Source organism: Cricetulus griseus, chromosome 4 (assembly GCF_003668045.3).
Source record: "Cricetulus griseus strain 17A/GY chromosome 4, alternate assembly CriGri-PICRH-1.0, whole genome shotgun sequence".
NCBI lineage: Eukaryota > Metazoa > Chordata > Mammalia > Rodentia > Cricetidae > Cricetulus > Cricetulus griseus.
Genome location: NC_048597.1, coordinates 1,940,347 through 1,964,123, shown reverse-complemented (window position 1 = coordinate 1,964,123; position 23,777 = coordinate 1,940,347). Strand labels below are relative to the sequence as shown.

Here is a 23,777-nt window from a genome sequence, read left to right as displayed (position 1 = left end):
AGACACACAAACCAGTTAGCCGTGCAGATCGACTTACCCTTCTCCTTCCAGAAGACGTTTTAGGGAGGTCACTATCGTCCTAGGATAAACCAGAGCACCTTACTATGGCGTTCTCACCAGAAATCATCATCTGAGCAAAGGTGTACCAGAAATATCACTTAACCACCAACATTCTCACCAAGGGCCCTATTTTCACAGCTAACTGGAATATACCACAAAAACTAGTATTAAATGGCCTACATTTTCTACTCTTGTTTTGAAATTACCGTTTGACATTAACACCATTATAAAGTTAAAACTCCATACCAAATCATCGGCATTCTGATCATCATTTTCTGATGTGTTAGACAGCTCTGATATATTTGTACAATCTTGATTCCTAAAAGTTAAAATTTTCATAATTAATCATTCACTTCACATTAAAATGCAAACAGCTCCCCAGCCTAGGCACACCCAACTTAACAAATGACAGAGATTTTAACGAGTCCTCTGTGAAATTATGGACTATAATATTCTAATTTAGAATAATGACAACTTTACATATGTTGATATTACAGAAAATGGTGCTCTAAGTGGCCTCTCCAGGCTGAACACAAACGTGACTTTTCCTAGGTAGTTCCACAGTAAGATTGATATAGCAAATACCAGGAAAGCAGTTTAACATTGTCAGTGAATATACAAAAGAAAGAATGCTAAAAGGATGCCCAAGAAACAAATGACAAAAACAGGCATGTTGTTTCCTGAGGCAGAAAAAACAATTCTTAAATCCTAAGGACTTAGGACAGAATGACCTAGGAAAGCTGACAGGAACCAGGTATTCCTCCATTTTTGCTCGATGCTAACTAGGGTACTATTGTTTGCTGAGTTACCTGCCCACACACAACGAACAGCATCTCTAAAGCCTGTGAGGGAGGAACTCAGATCTCAATTCCCATGTCAGTTTTCACAGAATTCCAAATAAATTTGCAAGGAAGGCAAATGTACAGAGTATTTATACATGTCTGCTTTCATAGAGTACAATTAAAAATGGATTACAGCCAAGCGTTGTTGGCGCACGCCTTTAATCCCAGCACTCAGGAAGCAGAGGCAGGTGGATCTCTGTGAGTTCAAGGCCAGCCTGGTCTCCAGAACGAGTGCCAGGATAGGTTCCAAAGCTACACAGAGAAACCCTGTCTCGGGGGGCGGGGGATTACAATCCAACCTAGTCATTAAAAGATGCCTAGAAAACCTACAGTCTACAAAAATAAGTGACCAGCATTCAAAAAAATGATAAAGAAAAATTTAAGAAGAGAGATTAAGACAACAAAGTTAACGAAATACAGCAATCCGTCTAGATTTGATCCTGAAACACAAGGACACTGGCGAACAAACTAATAAACTTTGTACCTTGACATACTGTATCCATGCTAGTTATTGAACACTTTACAAGTATATCATAGTTAAACAGAATGTTCACAGGTAACTGGCTCCTCAGCTAAGAGAGCTGACTGCTGGTGCAGAGGAACTGGGTTCCATTTCAGCACCCACAGAGTAGACTCACAACCATCTCCAACTCCAAATCCAAGGGATCCAATGTCCTCAACTCTGCTGATGTCATCAGACACCAGGCACACACATGATTCATAAATATACACATAGATAAAACACTCACATACAAAAAACTGTTTTAATTACTACAAATTTTTAAATTTATAAAAGTGGGGAATGGAGAGATTTCTCAGTTGTTAGGAGCACTGGCAGTTCTTCCCAAGGTAACAACCATCTCCAACTCTAGTCACATGGAGACCCACACCCTCTTCTGGCCTCAACGGGCACCAGGCATGCAAGCAATAAGAGCACATATATACAACCAGACAAAATACCAACACACTTAATGAAATATTATAAACTAAAACTAAAACTGGGGGGGGGGGCCTGGAGAGACAGCTCAGCGTGTAAGAGCATTAGCTGCTCTTCTTGAGGTCCTGGGTTCAATTCCCAACAATCACATGGTGGCTCACAACCATCTGCAATGAGATCTGGTGCCCTCTTCTGGCCTGCAGGCACACATTGCAGGCAGAACAGTGTATACATAATAAATAAATCTTTAAAAAAAAAACAAACATAAAGTTGAATTGGTCACATTCCTTGGTCATCGGTACAGGTGTTGGGATCTCTCACTACACTTTACTAAATTATAATCATGAGTATGCACAAAGGAATATTGCCTCAAGTAAAACAATCAGATGGGAAGAATTCAGGCACTAAAAATGAGAGGCTATGAGGCTATTAAAGCACATTATGTTGAAAGTCACTTTTCTACCACACCTGGAATCACTTACTTAATAAATTTCAGAAGCTGGTCCGTTATTTTTTTAGCTGATCTTGCAATTACACTTTCAGGTTCGTTAAATGTTCTTGCATTATGCTCTATATATCGGACTTCCCAAATCAATGCAGATAATCGCCTTGAAAAGAAAATTAACTTATTACTTAAAAAATGAAAATAATCAAAACCTGAAGTTAGCCTATTCAATGAATGAGACATATCTTCAAGATAACGTTAATGAAAGATTGTAATAAATAATCTTCTAATGATCTCAACTCAGCCAGTCATTACAATTTCTAATGCAGTAAACAACGTAAATCTTAGTCTCTTCCCTCCTCTCTCTCCACCTCCTTCCCTCTCTAAAATACATTGCCTTTCCTTTCCACCATGCTATCACTGCATTTGAAGCTGTTAAAGCCCAGCAAATGGGACCCGGAAGATGGTTCCATAGGTACAACGGCTTGCTTGCTGTACAACCATGAAGACCTGATTATACTGTACAGCCCCCATGTGAAAATACCGTGAGCATAAAGAGTGCCTTTAACTCCACCACTAAGAGGTAAAGAGCTCACTGGGCAGTCGGCTGATCCAGATCCATAGACAATGGGGTGTCAAGGGAGTAACACCCTGGGCATCTCACACATGCACAGACCACAACCCCCTGTGGAGATACTTGGTGCTCTAAGAAAGTTTGCCTGGAGAGGAGTGTGCAGAGCCAGCCACCAGTTAGCCATAGAAGCCAGGCTTCGGTGGCCCACACCACACCTGTAATCCCAGCACTAGGGAGGTGGAGACAGGGAGGGATATGGCTGAGTAGGGAGAGGACTATAATGTGGAGGAGACAGACAGACGTTCACTGTGTTCATTCTGAGAACTAAGGGACAGGATCACTCACCCCTTTGGTCTGAGCACTGGTAGAGGTGAAAACTAGTGTCTGGCTGCTCTGCCTCTCTGACCTTTCAGCATTTACCCCTATACATGGCTCTGTATTTTTATTATTAAGACCAATTAGAATTCATGTTACACCACCACCACCACACACACACACACACACACACACACACACACACACACACACACACACACACACGTACGTTTAATGAGTCAGTTTCATTACAAACTGGTTTCTAGTTCAAACACATAACTAGATATACAAACTATCACTGTGGAATAGTAATTATGTTCCACAGTAATTTCATCAATGGAACTATAAAAAATGAAATGCCATCAATCACAAAGAAGTGATTTTAAATTAACAATGATCTAAAAGCCAACAACAAAAAGTTGGTATTCCTGGGAAATAAGCTTTCCTCAGAATAACAAGTCCAATTACTAACTCATGACATTTACTTTTAAATGTAGCAGCTGGGGCTGGAACAGTTAAGAGCACTGGCTGCTCTTCCAGAAGACCTAGGTTCCATTTCCAGCACCCACATGGCAGCTCACAACGGTCTGTAACTCCAATCCTAGAAGACCTGACACCCTCACACCAATGCACAAAAATTAAAATGAAAATGTGGCAATTGCCAGGCAGTGGTGGCGCATGCCTTTAATCCCAGCACTCGGGAGGCAGAGGCAGGTGGATCTCTGAGTTCGAGACCAGCCTGGTCTACAAGAGCTAGTTCCAGGACAGCCTCCAAAACCACAGAGAAACCCTGTCTCGAACCCCCCCCCCCCAAAAGAAGAGAGAGGAAATGTGGCAATTAGTAGTTAACTCCAAGAAAGGGAGGCAAAGTTCAACCCAGCCTAGGTGTAGCTACCTCAAGATAAGCACTCTTAAGGATTTAGGATCACTTTCATTTATTCCAAAACACATTTTACACCACACAGGAGTATGTACCTAAATCTCTACCTACATTATCATAAAAATGGATATTTTCATGAGCCTTTTCCATTGTTAGCTCATGATTATTAATGAACTTTATTAACTGTAATACAGAGAAAGTTCAATGGTTAAGAGCACTTGCTGCTCTTGCAGAGGACTGGAATTCAGTTCCAGCACCCACATTTGAAGGATGACAACCACCTTTAAAAACAGCTCTCCAAGGAGACAAAGTCCCACTTCTGGCCTCCAAGGAAAACCTGTGTACACATGGACATGTAGGCACTCATAGACACATAAATAAAATGACGCTTAGAAAAAAGAAAGTTCTAGTAATGCATTCATTGAAAAGAATGACACACAATAAACAGTATCTAGTTAATGCAATTTCTAAGACATACACTCACTCTCTCACAGAGGAATGAAGCTTGGTCATGACTGACTGACTACCCAACACCTACCCAAAGACATAACAAGCACCAAACGGGAAATTATATTCACCAGCACCCAAAACTTTAACCATAAGCAACCTGCACACATGGCTTTTGCTGGTAACCGTGACAAAGAGCTCTTCATGGTATTTTGAAAGGGGTGCTCTACTAACCTGTAAAATCGATTAACAAGTCTCATTCGAATTGTGTAAAGATCAGTTGGATAAGCCACCACAGTGCAGTATTTTGGATATGTACACAGATCCACTGGGCCTGCAAAAGCTGCTGCTATATCTGTGAGAGAAGACAGAATTATAAGCTTTTAAACAAAGTTCATTACCTATAGAAAATATTTTCTTATAAAAGCATTCCCGAGAGCTTCATTTAACGACAAAACAGAGGAATTAAATAAAGAACATAACCTAAATTAAATGTTTTAAGTTCTTTTACATAAATCTTAAAAATAAAGCTTTGAGCCTGACGAAACTTACCAAGGTTTAAAAGCTGATCTATGCCACCGATGATGCGTTCACACTCCTCATCTCTCGACTTCTGGCCCCATTCGCCATCCTGTGGTTTGTAGAGCAATTTCTCTAGCTCATCTGAAGTGACAGAGATACTTGCTCCCAATTCTTCTGGTGGATCAACTATGAATTCCATTTAAAAAAAAATTAAAAAGCAATATGGGGGAGAATCAACCTTTACCACCCAACGTACACAACAAACACAAGTTAAGTTAGAAAAACCATGAACTAAACTATAAACTATCTCTACAAGCAGAAGACACCAACTCTTCAACATTCTAAGTTATTCACTGAAACTACAAAATTGCCTGAATTGAAACATAAAAACAAATTATGACCCTGGAAAAGTCTGAATAGAGACCATCTTTTCATGGCTTCAGTCTATTCCTTCAAAATGTAAAGTTCCTACAGACCAATGTCCCTCATGAACATTGATGCAAAAATATTCAATAAAATAATGGCAAATCGAATCCAAGAACACAAATCATCCACCATGATCAAGTAGGCTTCATCTCAGGGATGCAGGGATGGTTCAACATACAAAAATCAATGTTATCCACCATGTAAACAAACTGAGAAAGAAAAACCACATGATCATCTCACTAGATGCTGAAAAAGCCTTTGACAAAATCCAACACCCCTTCATAATAAAGGTCCTAGAGGGATCAGGGATAACAGGAATATACTTGAACATAACAAAGGCAAAATACAGTTAACCAACAGCCAACATCAAACTAAATGGAGAGAAACTCAACACAATTCCTCTAAAATCAGGAACAAGACAACGCTGCTGTCCACTCTCTCCAAAGCTCTTCCATATTCTACTTGGAAGTTCTAGCTAGAGCAATATGACAACAAAAGGAGACAAATGGGATACAACTTGGAAAAGAAGTCAAACTTTCACTATTTGTAGATGATACGATAGTTTACATAAGTGACCCGAAAAACTCTACCAGGGAACTCCTATAGAAAAAAAAAAAAAAATCAGTAGCCCTACTACATACAGATGATAAATGGGCTGAGAAAGAAATCAAAGAAACATCACCCTTTACAATTGCCACAAACAACATGAAATGTCTTGGGGTAATGCTAACCAAACAGGTGAAAGACCTGTATGACAAAAAACTTTGAGTCTTTAAAGAAAGAAATTAAAGAAGATACCAGAAAATGGAAAGATCTCCCATGCTCTTGGATAGGTAGGATCAACATAGTAAAAATGGCAATCTTGCCAAAAGCAATCTACAGATTCAATGCAATCCCCATCAAAATACCAACACAATTCTTCACAGACCTTGAAAGAACAATTCTCAACTTTATATGGAGAAACAAAAGACCCAGGATAGCCAAAACAACCCCATACAATAAAGGAACTTACGGAGGCAGTTTATTATAAACACCTACGAACACCTGATTTTTGACAAAGAAGCTAAAATTATACAATGGAAAAAAGAAAGTATCTTCAACAAAGAGTGCCAACCTAACTCCATGCTCGAATGTAGAAGACTGCAGATAGATCCGTATCTATCGCCATGCACAAACCGTAAGTCCAAATGAATCAAAACCACAACATGAATCCAGTCACACTTAACCTCTTAGAAGAGAAAGTAAAAGGTACCCTTGAACAAATTGGTACTGAAGACCACTTCCTGAACATAACACCCCTAGGAGACACTGAGATCAACAATAAATGGGACCTCCTGAAACTGAGAAGCTTCTGTACGGCTAAGGACACAGTCAACAGACAAAACAGCAGCCCACAGAATAGGAAAAGATCTTCACCAACCCCACATCTGACAGAGGGCTGATTTCCAAAATATACAAAGAACTTAAGAAGCTAGTCTCCAAAGCGCCACATAATCCAATTAAAAAGTAGCATTCAGAACTAAATAGACAATTCTCAATAGAGGAATCTAAAATGGCTGAAAGACACTTAAAGTGCTCAATATCCTTAGCCATCAGAGAAATGCAACTCAAAACAACTGAGACACTCCTGTCAGAATGGCTAAAATCAAAAACACCCACACCAGTTTGTGGAGAGGATGTGGAGAAAGGGGAACACTTCTCCACTGCTGGTGGGAGTGCCAACTCATACAGCCACTTTGGAAATCAGTATGGCGACTCCTCAGGAAAATGGGAATGAGTCTATCACAAGATCCAGCAATTCCACTCTTAGGCATATACCCAAAAGAAGCACATTCATACAACAAGGACATCTGTTCAACGATGTTCATAGCAGCATTATTTGTAATAGCCGGAACCGGGAAGCAACCTAGATGCCCCTCAACTGAAGAATAGATAAAGAAAATGTGGTACATTTACACAATGGAGTACTAAGGGGGTGGGGGGTATGGAATCCTGAAATTCGCAGGCAAATGGTGGAACTAGAGAAAAAAAACATCCTGAGTAAGGTAATCCAGTCACAAAAAGACAAAGATGGTATGTACTCACTCATATGTGGATTTTAGACATAGAGTAAGGATTACCAGCCTACAATCCACACTGCCAGAGAAGCTAGTAAACAAGGAGGACCCTAAGAGAGACATACATGGTCCCCTGGAGAAGGGGAAAGGGACAAGATCTCCTGAGCAAATTGGGAGCACGGGGGGTGGGGGAGGGGTGTTAGGAGAAAGAGAAGGGGAGAAGAGGAGGGAACAGGAGGACATGAGGGGGCAGGAAGATTGAGTCAGGGGAAGATAGAGGAGAGAAAGAAAAGATACCCTAATAGAGGGAGCCATTATAGGTTTAGAGAGAAATCTGGCACTAGGGAAATGTCCAGAGATCTACACGGATGATACCAACTAACAATCTAAGCAATAGTGGAGAGGCTACCTTAGAAATGCCCTTCCCTGATAATGAGATTGATGACTACCTTATATGCCATCTACTATGTGCATAAACAAGAGAAAAAAAACTGTGATTTATGACAAATAAATACCATTGTCAGGAATTGGTTCCATGTCCCATGGGCTAAGCTTTTCAATTTCAGTATTATCCCACCTGTTTAACAAAGAACAGGAAACACTTGTTAGCTTTCCCAAAAACAAACTACAGAATAGTAAGATATCAATTACAAGAGGAATATCAAAATTAGCCATATCACAGGAATTACATTCCCAACATTAAAAAACTGAGAAAGGCCAGGTGGTTGTAGCACACACCTTTAGTCCCAACACTCGAGGCAGGGGCAGGTCAGTCTCCGAGCTTGAGACCAGCTTGGTCTACAAAAGGGATTCAAGGACAGCCAGAGCTGTTACACACAGAAACCATATCTCAAAAAACCCAAACAAAGAAAGAAAGAAAGAGGGAGGGAGGGAGGGAGGGAAAGTACAGCCAGGTATGGTGGTATACATCTTTAATCTCAGCACTTGGGAGGCAGAGGCAGGCAAATCTCTTTGAGTTTGAGGACCAGCCTGGTCTACACAGCAGGTTTTAGCATAGCCAGGAAACATCAACAGACTATCTCAAAAAAAAAAAAAAAAAAAAAAAAAAAAAAAAAAAAAAAAAAAAAAAAAAAAAAAAAACCCACACACACACACAAAAAAAAAAGTGCAAAAGCTTATACATGGGGCTAAAGAGATGGCTCTTTAGGGACACTGGCTGTTCTTTCCGGAGAACAAATGTTCAATTCCCAGCACCCACACAGCAGCTCACCACTACCTGTAACTCCAATTCCAAAGTATCTGACTCCCTTTTCTGGCCTCCAGGGGTATCAGGCATATATATATATGGTGCATGCAGGCAAAATATCCACACACATAAAATAAATGATTAATTAAAAAAATATTTGCAAGCGTTACAAAAACATCAGAACTCAGAGGAAGGGAAGAACACCCAGACAGTGTTAAGCTTGAATGAGACTTTTTCATCCTATAGCCAAATAATAGAAAGATGAAGGTTTTTCTGAATGTATTTAGTCATACAGTATCAATGCTGAGCTGTCACTGACTCAAGAGTATTAGACAACAGCAAACAACAGGTATGCATGTTACAGTCTCAGAGACATTCTGACTCAACGGTGTAGAATACAGTGGACCTGATGCATGACAGTCACGTGGAGATCTACAAGAGTAAACAACTTGTCTCTGTATACAAACCTAACAGCATAACACTGGAAATGACTGTCGGGATACTGTGGTTGATACGGTTCTTGACTCAACACAGTGCCAAACCACCAAGCATCATCAATAATAGATCGAAATCTGTCACCTGTAAGAGAAATGATCAAGTGTGAGGCACGCCATCTGCTAGCATTGCATATGAAATGCCATAATACACAAACAACAGAGACCAAAAACAAAGTTTAAGAAAACTCAAACTCCCCAGGGTTATGGTGGATCACAGTGGGTGTGAAGGCCCTGTGTTCAGCCAGCATTTGAGGAAAAGGAGAGACTGGCATTCTCTAATGTGTACACAACACTAAAATACTCAAGAAGTGTTATGAAACATTCAAAAAATTGCACAAAAATTATAGCAGCTATGATTAATCTTATGATTTCAGCTGTCACTACAAAATGTAACATAAAAGTATGTTCTAAGTCCTTAAAAATTCGCATGAGCAATAGGGTCTGGAGCCAGTGGGATGGGTTGATGGATGAAGGCACTGGCCATCATGCCTAACTGCCTGCCTAAGTTCAGTTGCCAAGGGCCCGTGCCAGAGGGAAGAGCAACAGCCATTCCAATTCCTGACCTTCACATGAGCCACACAGGATGCTCTGACCACATACACTCTTAAATGCACAAAATAAATTTTAAAAGAAAAAATTAAAAATCAGGTCTGAAAATACAAGAATTAAAGATTTATTATCATCTAAAAGAACTACATAGCCACTAATCAAGCCCACTATCATATGAATTCAACAGAACTTTCTAAAGGGCTTTTGCAGAGGGATCCTCTACAAATCTGTCCAAGGAGTCCAGCTCTGTGGCCTAGCTGAGCCCAGCACCCCACACACACAATAACTAAATATTAAGGTTTTAACTTGCAGTAGTGGTTCTAGACTATAAAGATTAAATGTATCCTACAACAGTGAAATCTGACTTGACTTCAGTGGATAGCAGCCATTTCATCTCTGATATCTACATACTGTAAACTAACACAGCATTTCCCAAACAGCAAAAAAAGTCACCCATCCATCTGTCTGATCCCTCTGTGAGTTCAAAGCCAGCCTGGTCTACAGTATTCCAGGCCAGCCAGGGCCACAGTGAGACCCTGTCTCAAAAACTAAGTTTTTAAAAATAAATAAATAAAAACATAATGGCTCAGTGTAAAAATGGTATCAATCAACTTCCTCTATACATTTGGACTGTAAACAAAACAAAACCACTAGATTACAAAGGAAAACAAAACATAAGTCTTGACTAGGAACAGGGGAAGCACGTTTACCCACCCAGCCATCTTGCTAATCCAAATGTTTCCATCTTTATGATGTTTTTAAAACAGGGTGGAGAGGGAAACACGTATAACATGCATACAGTGCCCAGTGGAAAGAAGGGTGTCAAACCCCTTGGCGCAGAGGCACAGGCAGTCATGAACTAGCTGTCTGACATGGGTACTTGGAACTGAACAAGTGTCTTCTTAGTGGCTGAGCAGCTTTCCAGCCTCTCTAAGAGACCCACTTGCCTATGTCCCCAGAGTGGTGGGATTAAAGGCATCCACCACCAATGCCCAGCCCTGCAATTGTTTTTTAAACCATCAGATGTTTAAACAAGTGGTTCTCAACATTCCTAATTACACGAACCTTTAATACAGTTTCTCATGTTGTAGTGACCTCCAACCATAAAATTATTTTCTTTGTTACTTCTCAACTGTAATTCTGCTACTGTTAAGAATTGCAATGTGGCTGGGCAGTGGTGGCGGGACCTTTAATCCCAGCACTCAGGAGGCAGAGGCAGGTGGGTTCGAGGCCAGCCCAGTCTACTGAGCGAGTTCCAGGACAACCAAGGCTACACAGAGAAACCCCGTCTCAGGGAGAAAAAAATGAAGCATAATGTGACTATTTCATGTGCAATGTTTGGGACAGGGTCATCTGGCCCCAAAGAGGTCGTGACCCACAGGCTGAATACCGTCATTTTAATTCATATAAAAAGTGTAACTTATCCGAATACTACATTAAAGATAATTATAGACAGACAAGTGTGGTGCCATGTACATTCAATCACAGTACTCAGGAGGAATTAGAAGCAAAGCCAAGTAGATCTGTGAGTTCCAGGCCAGCCAGGGCTCCACAGTAAGACTCTATCTCCAAAACAACAACAACAATAATAAATAACAAAACGGCAATTTCCAAACATGCACACCATAAGCAATACTGCATGGCTAAAAAGTCTACATGGAAGAGGTACCAATTAGCACAAGTACTAAACCAATATATTTAAAGGTCACTTATATGCTTCAAGAAAGTATTTGTATAAACAATAATTAAAAGTGCTACATCCAAGAGCAGATCAATGGTTTTTAAGACTATATACAACTCAATAAGGACAGACTTACAAGGCTGCCAGTTTCTCTGTCTTGCTTCGTCATAAAACTGACGCAACACAAGAAAGTCGATAACGTCTGGCATATCATGGTATCTAAAAGAAAATTAAAGATTACCACAGTGGAAAGCAACAATATTCAAAAGGCACTGGCATTGTGTCATCCCAGATTCCTATGGATATGTGCACACGCAAGGGTGGAGTGCAGAGGTCAACCCTGAGTGTCATCCCCAAATGCCACCCACCTATTCTGCCAAGAGGCTCTGCCACTGGTCTACAGCTCAGCAAGCAGGCTGGACTCACTGGCTGGTATGCACCAAGGCTTCCACCTGTCTCTTTCTGCTCAGCATGGTGGAACTCTGACTCTCTAGCTGAGCCATCTTCCCAGGCCTGTCTACCCACACTTTCAGAAGGGGGGGGGGGGTGCGTGCTAGAGATGGCTCGCTCAGTCAGCAGGTGCTTTCAGGGCAATGTCAGAACTGACTGCCAGTGCCTGCATGTAAGCCAGGTGTGCCATATGCCCATAACCCTACCATCACAAAGGCAGAAATAGGCAGGCTCCTAGAGGCTGCTGACTGGCCATCAACCAAATGTTGAGTTCCAGGTTTAGTGAGTCTCCAAACAGCACAACTTGAATCAGCACATCGAACAGTCCCATGTGACCAATCTCCTGCATAAGCTCTAACCCTCTGCCTGTGTGAGCATTGTGAAAACCACCCAGTAGCAGACTCCCTGCCTTACTGCTGCCTGGCAGACCTGACCACAGTGCCTGACATGCATGAAGCAGCTAAAAGGGAAGGCCTACTGATCAGCAAGATAAGTAATTCCCCAGACATGCAATACATACCTAATGGAGAAAGATTTATCTGTAAGTCTGCCAGTTGCTGGATCTATAAATGCTAGCTTGAGGCAACAAAGGGTAGGTGGTCCAACCTCATATCTTATTCCAACTATTTTGACCAACTCTTGATCCTGTAATAGACATTTATTTAGAATTTTCTTTTCTTTTTTTAAGGGCAATTTATCACAACCACAAGTCTCTAATTACTACTGCTAGACTAGCCAGCTCCCAAGCTGGGATCCAGACGCCTAAGTGTAACTTGCCATTGACTGTCATCATCCTTCCCACTCCCCAGAGGACAGACACCCACCTCACACGCTCAGGTCAGCAGTATACTCACTGATAGTCTGAGTGGTTCAGGATCAGTACAAGGTAACCAGTTAATAATCTGGCAATTTACTGACTTGTACTTTCAATTTCATTTGCATTTCTGTTTGTGTACACGAATGTGACAAGGCACCCATGTAAAGGTCAAAGCGATACCATAGGAGTAGGCTCTCTCATTCAACCATGTGGGACACAGGGACTGAACTCAGACCCTCAAGCGAGGCAGTAAGCTCTCTCATCCACTGAATCATACATCTGTCTTCTGCATTAACAGTTTAACTATGCACTAGACTCTAACTGACCTACCCTGAGATCCATTTTCCTCCATGGCTCCTTATTAGGGTTTAGTTCATAAATGTTATTTCTTCTGACAGCTTCAATGTATGCTTCATGACCCTGACGAAAGTAGATTACCTACAAAAAGAAGTGGTTTTGTTTAGTTTTGTTTTTTACTAGGAAGTCTCTGAGCAGCAAGAGCTTTACTTTCATATGCACACTCTTGAAGGTTTGTGTTCTCACCTCATCACCCATCTGAGGAACAAAAGGAGACTTCCTAAGTGTAGTGTCGGTTATCCAAACAGGAGGGTGAAACTCATACAAATGTTCCGTATTTGCAAGCTCTGGTGGAGTCATCCTTCGCAAACTCTACCAAGAGAAGACAATGAAGATTGGTGGAAAAGGGCAACAAATGCTATTTAATTGGCAAACAAATACTTCACTATTCAGAGTCATTTACTGCTTAAAAATGATGAAATGTGCCTGGCTCTAACCCTCCACTTACCTACAGCTTCTAAAGTCACTGTGGAGCTACCTAAACCCAGCCTAGGGCCCCTCAGCCACCATGCCCTTATGTCCCACTCTACGTCTTCTAGGCACTGATATGGGAGGTCCTTCTGTATGCTGTCAATGTGTTGCTTTTACTGGTTGATGGATAAAGCTGTTTTAACCAATGACCATGCAGAACTATAGCTAGGCGGGAAATCTAAACACAGAGAAAGAAGGCAGAGTCAGAGAGACACCATTATCTGCCAAAGGAGTAACATGCTAGAGCATTACCAATAAGCCACAGCCTCGTGGCAATACACAGATTAACAGAAATGGATTAATTTATAAGAGAGAGCTAGCCAGTAATGGGTCCGAGCCATTAGCCAAGCAATTACACTTTAATATTAAGCCTTAGAGTGTTCTTTCATGGCTGCAGGGTCCCAGTGGGTGGGAGAGAAACTGGTCCAGTGGAAGCAGACAAGACAGAAAAACGTCAACTACAAGGCACAGCCTAGGACTCGCTCATGCCTGGGCCCCACTCAGCATCTTCTCGGCACGAACCACTCTTTCTGCTCAGACTGCACTCTGCATCTGAACAGCCTGGTAACAATAATTAGGAATCATCTTTTGTGTTAAGTATTTGGAGATAGGTTTTATGAATACCAAAATGGGATTCTACATGCCTGACCCACCAAAATAAGAAATGAGAAATACTCGTTAAAATGCCTGATAGCCCCCATAGAAGGCCTCACTATCCCCGGGGAGGAGTTGGGGGGGAACATGGGAGGATGGGAGGGTGAGGGAATGGGGGGGTGGATATGTAAATATGAGTAGTAATTAAAGAATTAAAAAAAAGATCTCGCCTCCCCTAAGTATGAAAAAAAAAAAAAAAAATTGCCTGACAGGGAATCTGTTACACAGGAAAAAAAAAAAAAGCCTGACATCTTTAAATAATGACACTGGCATGAGAAAGTAGCTACTGGGCATGAACTAAAGAAATAAAGCATTACTACTGTCCTAGGACATTACTACTGTCATATGCTACAGTAACACTACTCACAACAGCAGACCTTACTTCTTCCAGCACATTTCTCTCCACTCCTTCACAACAGATCCCAAGACATCAACAATTACAAAAAGGGAAAACCTTAAAAAAAACATTTTTTAAAAAAAATAAAACTCAAGAAAAGTTGAACGAGCCAGGCCAGAGCAGGGAAGCAATGGAGAAGTGTTTGATGGCTACAGTAAGGTTTAACAAGCAGGGTACCTAGTGCATCGTTACATTCAGAGATTACCCCAGTGTGAGGGTCTGGGTTTAATCCCAGCACCAAGAGAAAAAAAAAGACTACAGAAAAAGACAAGAAATGCAAACAAACAAAAAACCTAAATGTAGAAAACAACACTGCATAAAAGTAGAGGCACGCATATTTTTCAAGGTTTATTTTTCTTACCTCCCTTTTAGGCTTGCTTTCTTTCTTTCTTTTCCGCCTTCTCTTTGGAGGAGATATGTTCTCTGTAGACATTTCATCCTCTGAACTACTACAAAATCGGGTTACTCGACGGCGACAAGACGTCCTTAAAGGAGGCTGCAAGTTGATTCCTGTGTCAGCTGTCCAATCAGAGTATCGAGATGAAGAGTCGCTGCAAGAATAGAATGTTGTAAGTTGCAAGCTGCACAGGACCAGAATGTATTAACAGCAAGCTCACAGCAGAACCCTGAGGGAGTAAGGGGTAAGCTTGGAGGGAGGAAAATGAAGAGCCTACGTTTGTTTAACTTGAACACCCTGCTCACAGCACCAGCAAAGACCAAGACCACAGAGCACAGCAAAGACAGAGAAAGAAATCTTCACCAGGCCTACAAAGACGGCTCCACCGGATGCTATTCCAGGACTAGGGTACAATTCCCAGCACCTACATAGTGGCTCACCACTGTCAGGGACCTCAGTTCCAGGGGACCTAATGCCATCTTCTGACCTCCTTAGGCTACAGACAGCATGTGTACAAAGACATACATTCAGGCAAAACATTCAGTCACATAAAATAGGAAGGAAGGAAGGTTGATTCAATGATGGGAAGGTTAGCACATGGAATGCTTTTGTTTAAAGACAACCCAGGCTAACTCCTGGGTTTTTGTGGCATCAGGGATTTAACCCATGGCCTTGTTCATGCCAGGCAATTACTCTACCATCAGAGCTACATGCCCAGCCCTTTACTTTTATCAAGTACCCTCCAAATGAGAGATGATGGAAGTCAGGTCTACAGTCTACAGCCTACCATAAGCATAGTTACTAAAAACATTACACAGAGAACCCTAAGAGCCCCAGCACCTCCAAGACGCTGGTGGATTCATGAATTCCACCTTGCATCACAACCCACTAATGGAGACAGCATCAAGTGAACCCAAGGGAAGCAATTCAATCCCAAAGAGAAAGTGATTGACTCTTCCAAGAGGCTGACCCTCTCTTGACAGGCTAGGAGTGCAGCAAAAGGTTAGCAATAGCTACACCCTGAGTTATGCAAATCAGAGGAAAGGAGGCCTGTAATACAAGTTTCATGACACAGCATGGGATGGATGAGGGCTCAGCTGCACCTCTCAAGAGTTTCACAATGTAATCAGTTTTTGTTTTTCTCTAAGACAGGGTTTCTTTGTTTAGCAGCCCTGGCTGTCCTGGAACTGGGTTTGTAGACCAGGCTGACCTCAAACTCAAGAGATCCATCCAATGCCTCTGCCTCCCTAGTGCTGAAAGAGGTGCTCCACAATTCAAAGAAATCCCCCCACTCTCCCGGGGAGAACACAAACAAAGAAAATTCTTAAAGGAATAATGCATGTTTTTGTACTCTAGGGCACTACTAGCATCCCAAGTCACAACAGCACAAAGGGCAAGAAATGAGGCAGAGAGCACCACACAGAGACAACAGAGGCTAGATGATCTGTGCACTGCGAACATGGAGAAAACTTCTGGGCATGGCTACAGAGTTTGTGTAGATGAAAGCCATATGAGAAAAATGAAGGCTTAAAATCATACTGAAACTTGGATCTTTTTTTTAAAATTGTATTCATTCATTTACTTATTATGCATACATGTTCTGTCTGCAGGCCAGAAAAGGGCACCAGATCTCATTACAGATGGTTGTGAGCCACCATGTGGTTTCTGGGAATTGAACTCAGGACCTCTGGATGAGCAGTCAGTGCTCTTAAGCAGCCCGAAAGTAGGATCTTAATTAAAGACATTTAAAACATTTAACAATTAAGTACATGAGGTTGAAAGCACACTTGGAATACTCATTTTACAAAGCAATGGCTGAATTCTTATGAGGAGGTCACAACAGAGACAGACACCTGGGATCCAAGGCCAGGACCAAATCTTATGAGGTCACCACAGAGACAGACACCTGGGATCCAAGGCCAGGACCAAATCTTATGAGGTCACCACAGAGAGATACCTGGAGCTTTCGCTGTCAGTCTCACTCCTGTCACTCCTCCACTCGTCGTCTTCTGAAGAGCAAGACCCTCCACTCGGATCACAGGACGTTTCCTGCATTGTGAGGGTAGAGGATATTTTGATCCTATAGGTTACTGGTCATCAAAGTGCTGAGTCATCCATCCCAACAAGACCAGGATACCCAAGAAACGCCAATCATTAGTAGAAGCGTAACTTGGTAAAACTTAAAAAGCAAGTCACTTTTACTAAGCCAATGAGGGGCTTCTTGAGAGGGGATCTCATAGTTCAGGGTGGCCTCCAACTCACTATGTAGCAGTGAACAGCCTTGAATCCCTGACATTCCTGGGATCACAGGTGTGCATCTCCAGGACTGGCTTCTATATATTTTTACTTTATGCGCATTGGTGTTTTGCCATGGGTGTTGGATCTCCTGGAACTGGAATTACAGATGCTGTGAGCTGCCACGTGGATGATGGGAATTGAACCCCAAGTCCTCTGGAAGACCAGTCAGTGCTATTAACCACTGAGCCATCTCTCCAGTCCCAGGCCTGGCTGCTAAATCCTTATTTTTTAATCAAGGTATTTTCCAAAGAGAATCTGTGAGGCTGACACTGACCACAGTCAGGGTAATGATGGTCGGTGATCTGGGCTCTGCTTTGTACTCCAGCTACTTTGAGGTGTACATGGTATATCTATCTGAAGGATGTTTGCTTTCCACACTGTACCTTTCCAGTATGTATCCTGACTCAAGAAGTGACTTAGATGCTTTCCCATCTTGAAAAAGGATTATTTTTCTTACTACTCCATTTCAACAGCTCTTTACTTAGAGAAGCTGCTGAGGCAACAAAATATTCCCAACAACTTACACACAGATGATTACAAGTCTGCATGCATAACTGCCAAAACTCCAACACCAAAACGTTACCTTCAAACAAGGGAATACTGAACTACAGTAAAAAATAAATGAGCTATCAACCTAGGATATGAAGACATGAAAATGCATCAGTGTATGTTACAAAAGACAAAAGGAGCCGGGCAGTGGTGGCGCACGCCTTTAATCCCAGCACCTGGCAGGCAGAAGCAGAGGCAGGTGGATCTGTGAGTTCAAGGCCAGCCTGGTCTATAGAGCCGAGGTCCAGGACAGCCAGAGCTACACAGAGAAACCCTTTTTTTTGGGGGGGGGCGGCATGGATAATTAATTCATGGCCAGTGAAAAGGCTCAGGGATAAAGGCTCGCTTGGCGGTTAGGCCTGATGACCTGAGGTGGACCCACAACACACATGCTGTAAGCAGAGCACTATCTGCTACACGTGTGTCTGACTTCTACAAACACACCATGGCATGCTGTACCTACATCTACACACAAAATAAACAAATGGAAAAATATTGAGGGGGAGTTCAAAACAGGGCCTCTCTGTGTTAACAGCCGTAGTTGTCTTAGAACTAGCTCTGAAAACCAGGCTGGCCACGAATTCAGAGATCCGCCTGCCTCTGCCTCCCGACTGCTGGTATTAAAGGCAGGTGCTACACCATCTAGCTTAATAGTATTAAAAGAAAAAGTAACAGAATTAAAACAAACTCAGCAGTCTCTGTTGGCACAGGCCTGCAAGTCCAACCATGTGGGAGACAGAACTCCCAATGCAAGCAAGGCCTGCCAGTAAGATCGATCCAGGAAGAACCCCCTTAAAGATCAAAAGGTTTTACAAGTGCTGTGAGTTAACCTCCCAGGTGACCTACTGTATCTACCATGCCTAGGTTCAATCCCTAACACCAAGCACACCTGTGCATGCAAGGGTTAGACAAACCCATGTAAGACGATCTTCACGAAGTCCCTCTATACTCACATGTCTGACAGAGCCTGAAGATTCATTCCCAGAAGACAAGTCACACCGGCCTGCATCTCTCCTACCATAATTTGCATATTTACGCCTACAAGTCCTCGGTCTTGACTGGGACACCAAAACCACTGAATTTGACTAAAACAAAGAAATATAAGCATTATCAACAAAATGGGCTTTGTATGAAGTTAACTATGAATGGTTTTGAAGGAGACAAAGATTAGAAATAATTTTGCCAATTATTATTTACTCCAAGTTATTTTTTACTTTTAGTTCCTTAAAGTGCTTTAAATAGACACTCACCTTTTTCATACTACCTTGTAAGTTACCATGAATGACATAAAGCCACAATGAACAGGATTTCACAGGCTGGGATGTAACTAAATTGGTAAATGCAGACTTAGCAAGTACAACCCTCATTAAGGTTCACTCCCCAGCATCCCATAGACCTGGCCAGCACCCAAGAGACAGAGGAAGGAGCATTAGAAGCTCATGGTATCTTTGGCTACGCAGTGATAAAAAAAATATAAAAACTAAAACTCTTAAAAGCTTAAAATATATATACATATATATAAAATGTATATATTATATACGTATGTATTAGAATCACTTATCAATCCTAAACATTATCACAATCTCAATACCTAATGGTTAGGGAAGCAATCTTTAAGCACTAACAAGTATTTCCAATGTTTATGTCATAAATATGAAGTGCTGAGGTACAGGAGATGGAGGCAAGAGTATAAGAAACTCAGGCTGAAGAGATGGCTCAGCGGCTATGAACATGTACTCATCTGCCAAAGGACTACAGCGTGATTCCCAGCACCCACGTCAGGTAACAAACCACCACCTGCAACTGCAGCTGGTCCAGGTGATCAACACCTTCTAACCTCCACACCCATGCCAGGCATCTCACAACCACCTGATCTACAGCTGATCCAGGTGATCAGCACCTTTTAGCCTCCACAGGCAAACACACACCCAGTAAAATAAACCTTTAAAAAAAAAAAAAAAAAGTTATCAGAAGTTTAAGGTCATCCTTGGCTGAACAGAGTTCCCCTCCCCCCATCCCCAATCAAAAAGAGAAAAACATCCCAGCAACCAAACTGGGGGTCGAGGGGCAGAAGCCATTTTAACCTCTAAGAAAGTGCATGATGGAGAGTGCTGGGACTTCAAGAGCACACAGACCTACTACAGGCAGCTGTACAAGCTATGATGGTTGGCTGCCTCAAAAGAGAGCAAACAGCAGATGGGAAATGACAGGAAGAGATCTTGATGTACTGTCCTCAGACATTATCAACAGGGATCCATCCTTGAATGCTACACAACCCTGTATTAGGAACTATCGGTTCTATGTTGGCTTTATACACCCAACCACAGATCTGAAGGCATCAATACTACACTTCTAGAAAGCTACTGACATTTTTATAAATCTCAAAAAGCACTTTTATAAACGTGACACAGACTCCAGGTACCTTTTGTGACAGCTGGAAAGACTTCTTCTTCCTCCCCATCACATACAGGCTTCTCTCTTCTTCACCTCTCTCGATGCGAAAATCCTCCAACCGTCTAAAAATTAAATATATGGTGACAGAGGCTCTCAGACTGATATAAAATAGTAAATCACTACAGCTTTAAAAATCATTCAGTTCCCCACCGGGCGTTGGTGGTGCACACCTTTAAGTCCAGCACTCGGGAGGCAGAGGCAGATGGATCTCTGTGAGTTCAAGGCCAGCCAAGTATTCTAATCTGAGTTCCAGGAAAGCCTCCAAAGCTACAGAGAAACCTGTCTCTTTGAAAACAAAATCATCATTCAAAAAATCATTAAAGGACATATGAAATGACTAAACTTAAAGGAAACACGCAGCTGGGCACAGTGCCTCACTCCATCACTTGGAGGCTGAGAAGAGCATCCCCTCAAAAGGTCACTTGGGCTGCACAGCTCAGGTCCTACCTGACACACATTCCAAATCAAATTGCCTACAACTTTACATTTTATGTATTTTTTACTTTTTAATATTATTAAAAACAAAACCTCAGTGATGCCTAGTCACAGTAAATACAAAAGTAGTCAATCTGGAGGGGCCCTGTTAGGACCAATTCAAGAGGACACGCCATCTCAGTGGCCCCACATGTCTCCCGTACTTTCAAAGATAACACTTCCTCTCTGTACATAAAACTACAAGCAACATGTTCCTATGTGTTATTCAACTCCATGTTTTATACGCCACATTAAGTAAAAATAGCAGTGCTATTCACTTCTCAGCATGCGTGTCATTAACACTGTACAGGTGATGATTTGAATCGGGTTAATTTCAAACCAAGGAGTATGTTACCATGAGGTTAAAAACAGCATTTGTCATCTCAGAGTCTCTTGATTCTAATTTGAACACTGCTGAAACAACTGCCTTGGTGTTGAAGAGCACACAGGCATGGACTGGTGTCTCAACCATGCTGCCTATGTAACAACGTACAAGGGAGAAAAACTCATTTCTAAGGAAAATTAAAAAAAAAAAATTGGTTAGGAGGGCTTTTTAATTTTTATTCTATGGGTATGAGTGTTCTGCCTATACTTATGCATGTGTGCCACATCTGATCACCTGAACTAAAAGATAGAGGTGGCTGTAAACCATCATGAGGGCGCTGGGAATCTAACCCAGATTCCTCTAGACGAACAGCTAGTGCTCTTAACCAATGAGCCATTGTTCCGACCCACGTTTAGTATTCCTTACAAGTCTGAATTAAAGCTGAAGGAAGAAAAGAAAATTCAGGTAAAGAAAAGGAACTGAGGATCTGTCCAGTGTTTTACAACTGCATGATGAAGAATGTGAAGCAACCTCCTTTAGAAGTACCCAGGACAAAGTAAAGGAAGAGACCATGAAGCTAGCCACAAAGCATCACTGGGTGCTGCAACAATGAAAACATGCTGAATGTTGTATGTGCTTACAACATCGTTCACAATTGAGAATGCAGTGCAGCACGTGAAACAGCTCCATCTTTGGTTATGTGGACAACTGTTCACGTGAGGCAGAGGAGGTTAACACTTGACTTCTAGGAACAGGTGCTAACCATCTCAAGATGACACTCTGTCTTTATTTCTAAGTAGGCCTGAAGGGAAGGGCCGTCTTCAGAGCTCAAACAAAACTACAATGACAGAGTTCACTGCATAACTTTGCTGGGAAATTAAATACAGAATTCTCTCCAATTAAAAGGTGTGCTAATCCATTACTGGAATATAACTAAATGGTTACTCCCGATTTATATATATGGGACACAAGTTGTGTAGATAACCACATTACAACATTCTCCTAACGGTTTAAGAATGTATCCTCCTGGGGGGGGGGAGGGAGAAGCGATTGACATGTGAAATTATAATTTTGTAAAAATTAAATAAAAAAAAAATTGGAAAAAAAAAAGAATGTATTCTTCTACAGACCTGAATATGCCTGGTGGTGCCTCTGGCACAACCACTCTCCGCTTCCAAGCCTGCAGGTCTCGCTCTGTGGCAATCTGACTTCGGGGAGCATTCTGATGCATCTGCCGAACACCTTCAACCTGCCCACTCCGGCGGAGACCGATGTTTGGAGGAGACTGGATGTCTAAACTCAGTCTTCTAAAACCTAAGGAAAATTATCAGAAAATATTTCCAGAATATTTCAAAATTATTCTTCACTTAACACACATGTGGTGGTTTGAAAGAAAATGGTTCCCAAAGGGAGTGGCACTATTGGGAGGCGTGGCTTTGTTGGAGGAAGTGTGTCTCTGTGCAGGTGGGCTTTGTGGTCTCTGCTGCTCAAGCTATGTGCAGTGTGGTAGACATTTCACTTCTGTTGCTTGCGGGTGAAGAGTCAGACTCTCAGCTCCTTCTCCAGCACAATTCCTGCCTGCATACTGTCATGTCCTACCATGATGAGAGAATGGACTAAACCTCTGGAAACGTAAGCCACCTAATTACATGTTTTCCTTTATAAGATTTGCCATGGTCTTGGAGTCTCATCACAGCAATAGAAACTCTAAGACAATATCATAAAACTGCATTCCTACTAGGACACATACCCCAAACTAGGAAGAGGACATACTAAAAATAACTTCTAAGAAAAATTTTAATATAACTAAAACCCCAATGTAGACTACTTACATTGTTAACTTTCAGTTTGAAATTTTACTGGACTTTCTGAAATTGTAAAATACACAAATGTATTCCGTTCTATTTCAAAATATTTTGCCTTTTGGGAAAACCTTTAAGGATATATGCCCCAAAATTGGGGTGGTTACACTAGAGCAATGTTATGACCTAGGCTACCAGGCAGGCAGCTGTCAAAACACCTCACCTCTGGCTTTAGGGGACCACACATACAGGTGGTACACACACATAGCACAAACACACTACTATCTCACACACACACACAAATTAGCATAATTTTAATAATAAATATTTTTTATTTAATTCTCACAAAGGGTTAGAGATGGACCAGCAGTTAAGAGCATTTAGTATTTGTCCAGCACCCATGTCAGGTGGCTCAAACTTGAACTCTAGCTCTAAGTAACCCTCTTCTGGCCCCACAAGAACTTGAACACAAATGGCAAACAATCAGACAGATACACACACACACACAAAGCACACAAAGAAGGCTCAGTGGTTAAGAGCACTTGACTTGCTCTTATAAAGAACCTAAAATTCTGATGCCGGCACCCGTATCAAACAGCTCACAACCACCTGTATCTCCAGCCCGCTTTTGGCCTCCGTGAGTACTCAATACACAAACACACACATACACACGCACGCACAGGCACAACAGTGTAACATGGCATGCACTCAACATAGATTCCTAATTCACAGATAAACTTCACACACATGAAGCGCTAGGGTCAATGCCTGAGACCACTGGGTGGAACCTGACAGGTAGCTAATGGCAAAGAACTGTCAGCTAAGAAGCTAGAAGCAGGACAACCTCCTTCAAGCTAAAAGTCGTAGGTTCCAATATGTGGCCTAGCCGGGCG

At 41.8% G+C, this 23,777-nt stretch overlaps 1 protein-coding gene across 3 annotated transcripts in view; it reads right to left on the bottom strand.

The window, feature by feature from the left end:
* Brwd1 (bromodomain and WD repeat domain containing 1) overlaps positions 1 to 23,777 on the bottom strand; it is an 82,403-nt gene that overhangs the window by 23,225 nt on the left and 35,401 nt on the right. For 2 of the 3 annotated variants that reach the window (XM_027415685.2, XM_027415683.2), the window contains exons 19-34: positions 22,213 to 22,396; positions 20,252 to 20,345; positions 18,783 to 18,914; positions 16,940 to 17,031; positions 14,947 to 15,136; positions 13,250 to 13,375; positions 13,037 to 13,144; positions 12,410 to 12,534; positions 11,576 to 11,658; positions 9,180 to 9,291; positions 8,021 to 8,082; positions 5,053 to 5,208; positions 4,735 to 4,855; positions 2,322 to 2,447; positions 307 to 379; positions 38 to 79 (exon numbers count right to left, since the gene is read on the bottom strand). In XM_027415685.2, coding sequence (XP_027271486.1) covers positions 38 to 79; positions 307 to 379; positions 2,322 to 2,447; positions 4,735 to 4,855; positions 5,053 to 5,208; positions 8,021 to 8,082; positions 9,180 to 9,291; positions 11,576 to 11,658; positions 12,410 to 12,534; positions 13,037 to 13,144; positions 13,250 to 13,375; positions 14,947 to 15,136; positions 16,940 to 17,031; positions 18,783 to 18,914; positions 20,252 to 20,345; positions 22,213 to 22,396 — 1,826 coding nt within the window. The remainder of the gene's footprint in view (positions 1 to 37; positions 80 to 306; positions 380 to 2,321; positions 2,448 to 4,734; positions 4,856 to 5,052; positions 5,209 to 8,020; positions 8,083 to 9,179; positions 9,292 to 11,575; positions 11,659 to 12,409; positions 12,535 to 13,036; positions 13,145 to 13,249; positions 13,376 to 14,946; positions 15,137 to 16,939; positions 17,032 to 18,782; positions 18,915 to 20,251; positions 20,346 to 22,212; positions 22,397 to 23,777) is intronic. The other variant, XM_027415684.2, reaches the window with a different exon arrangement.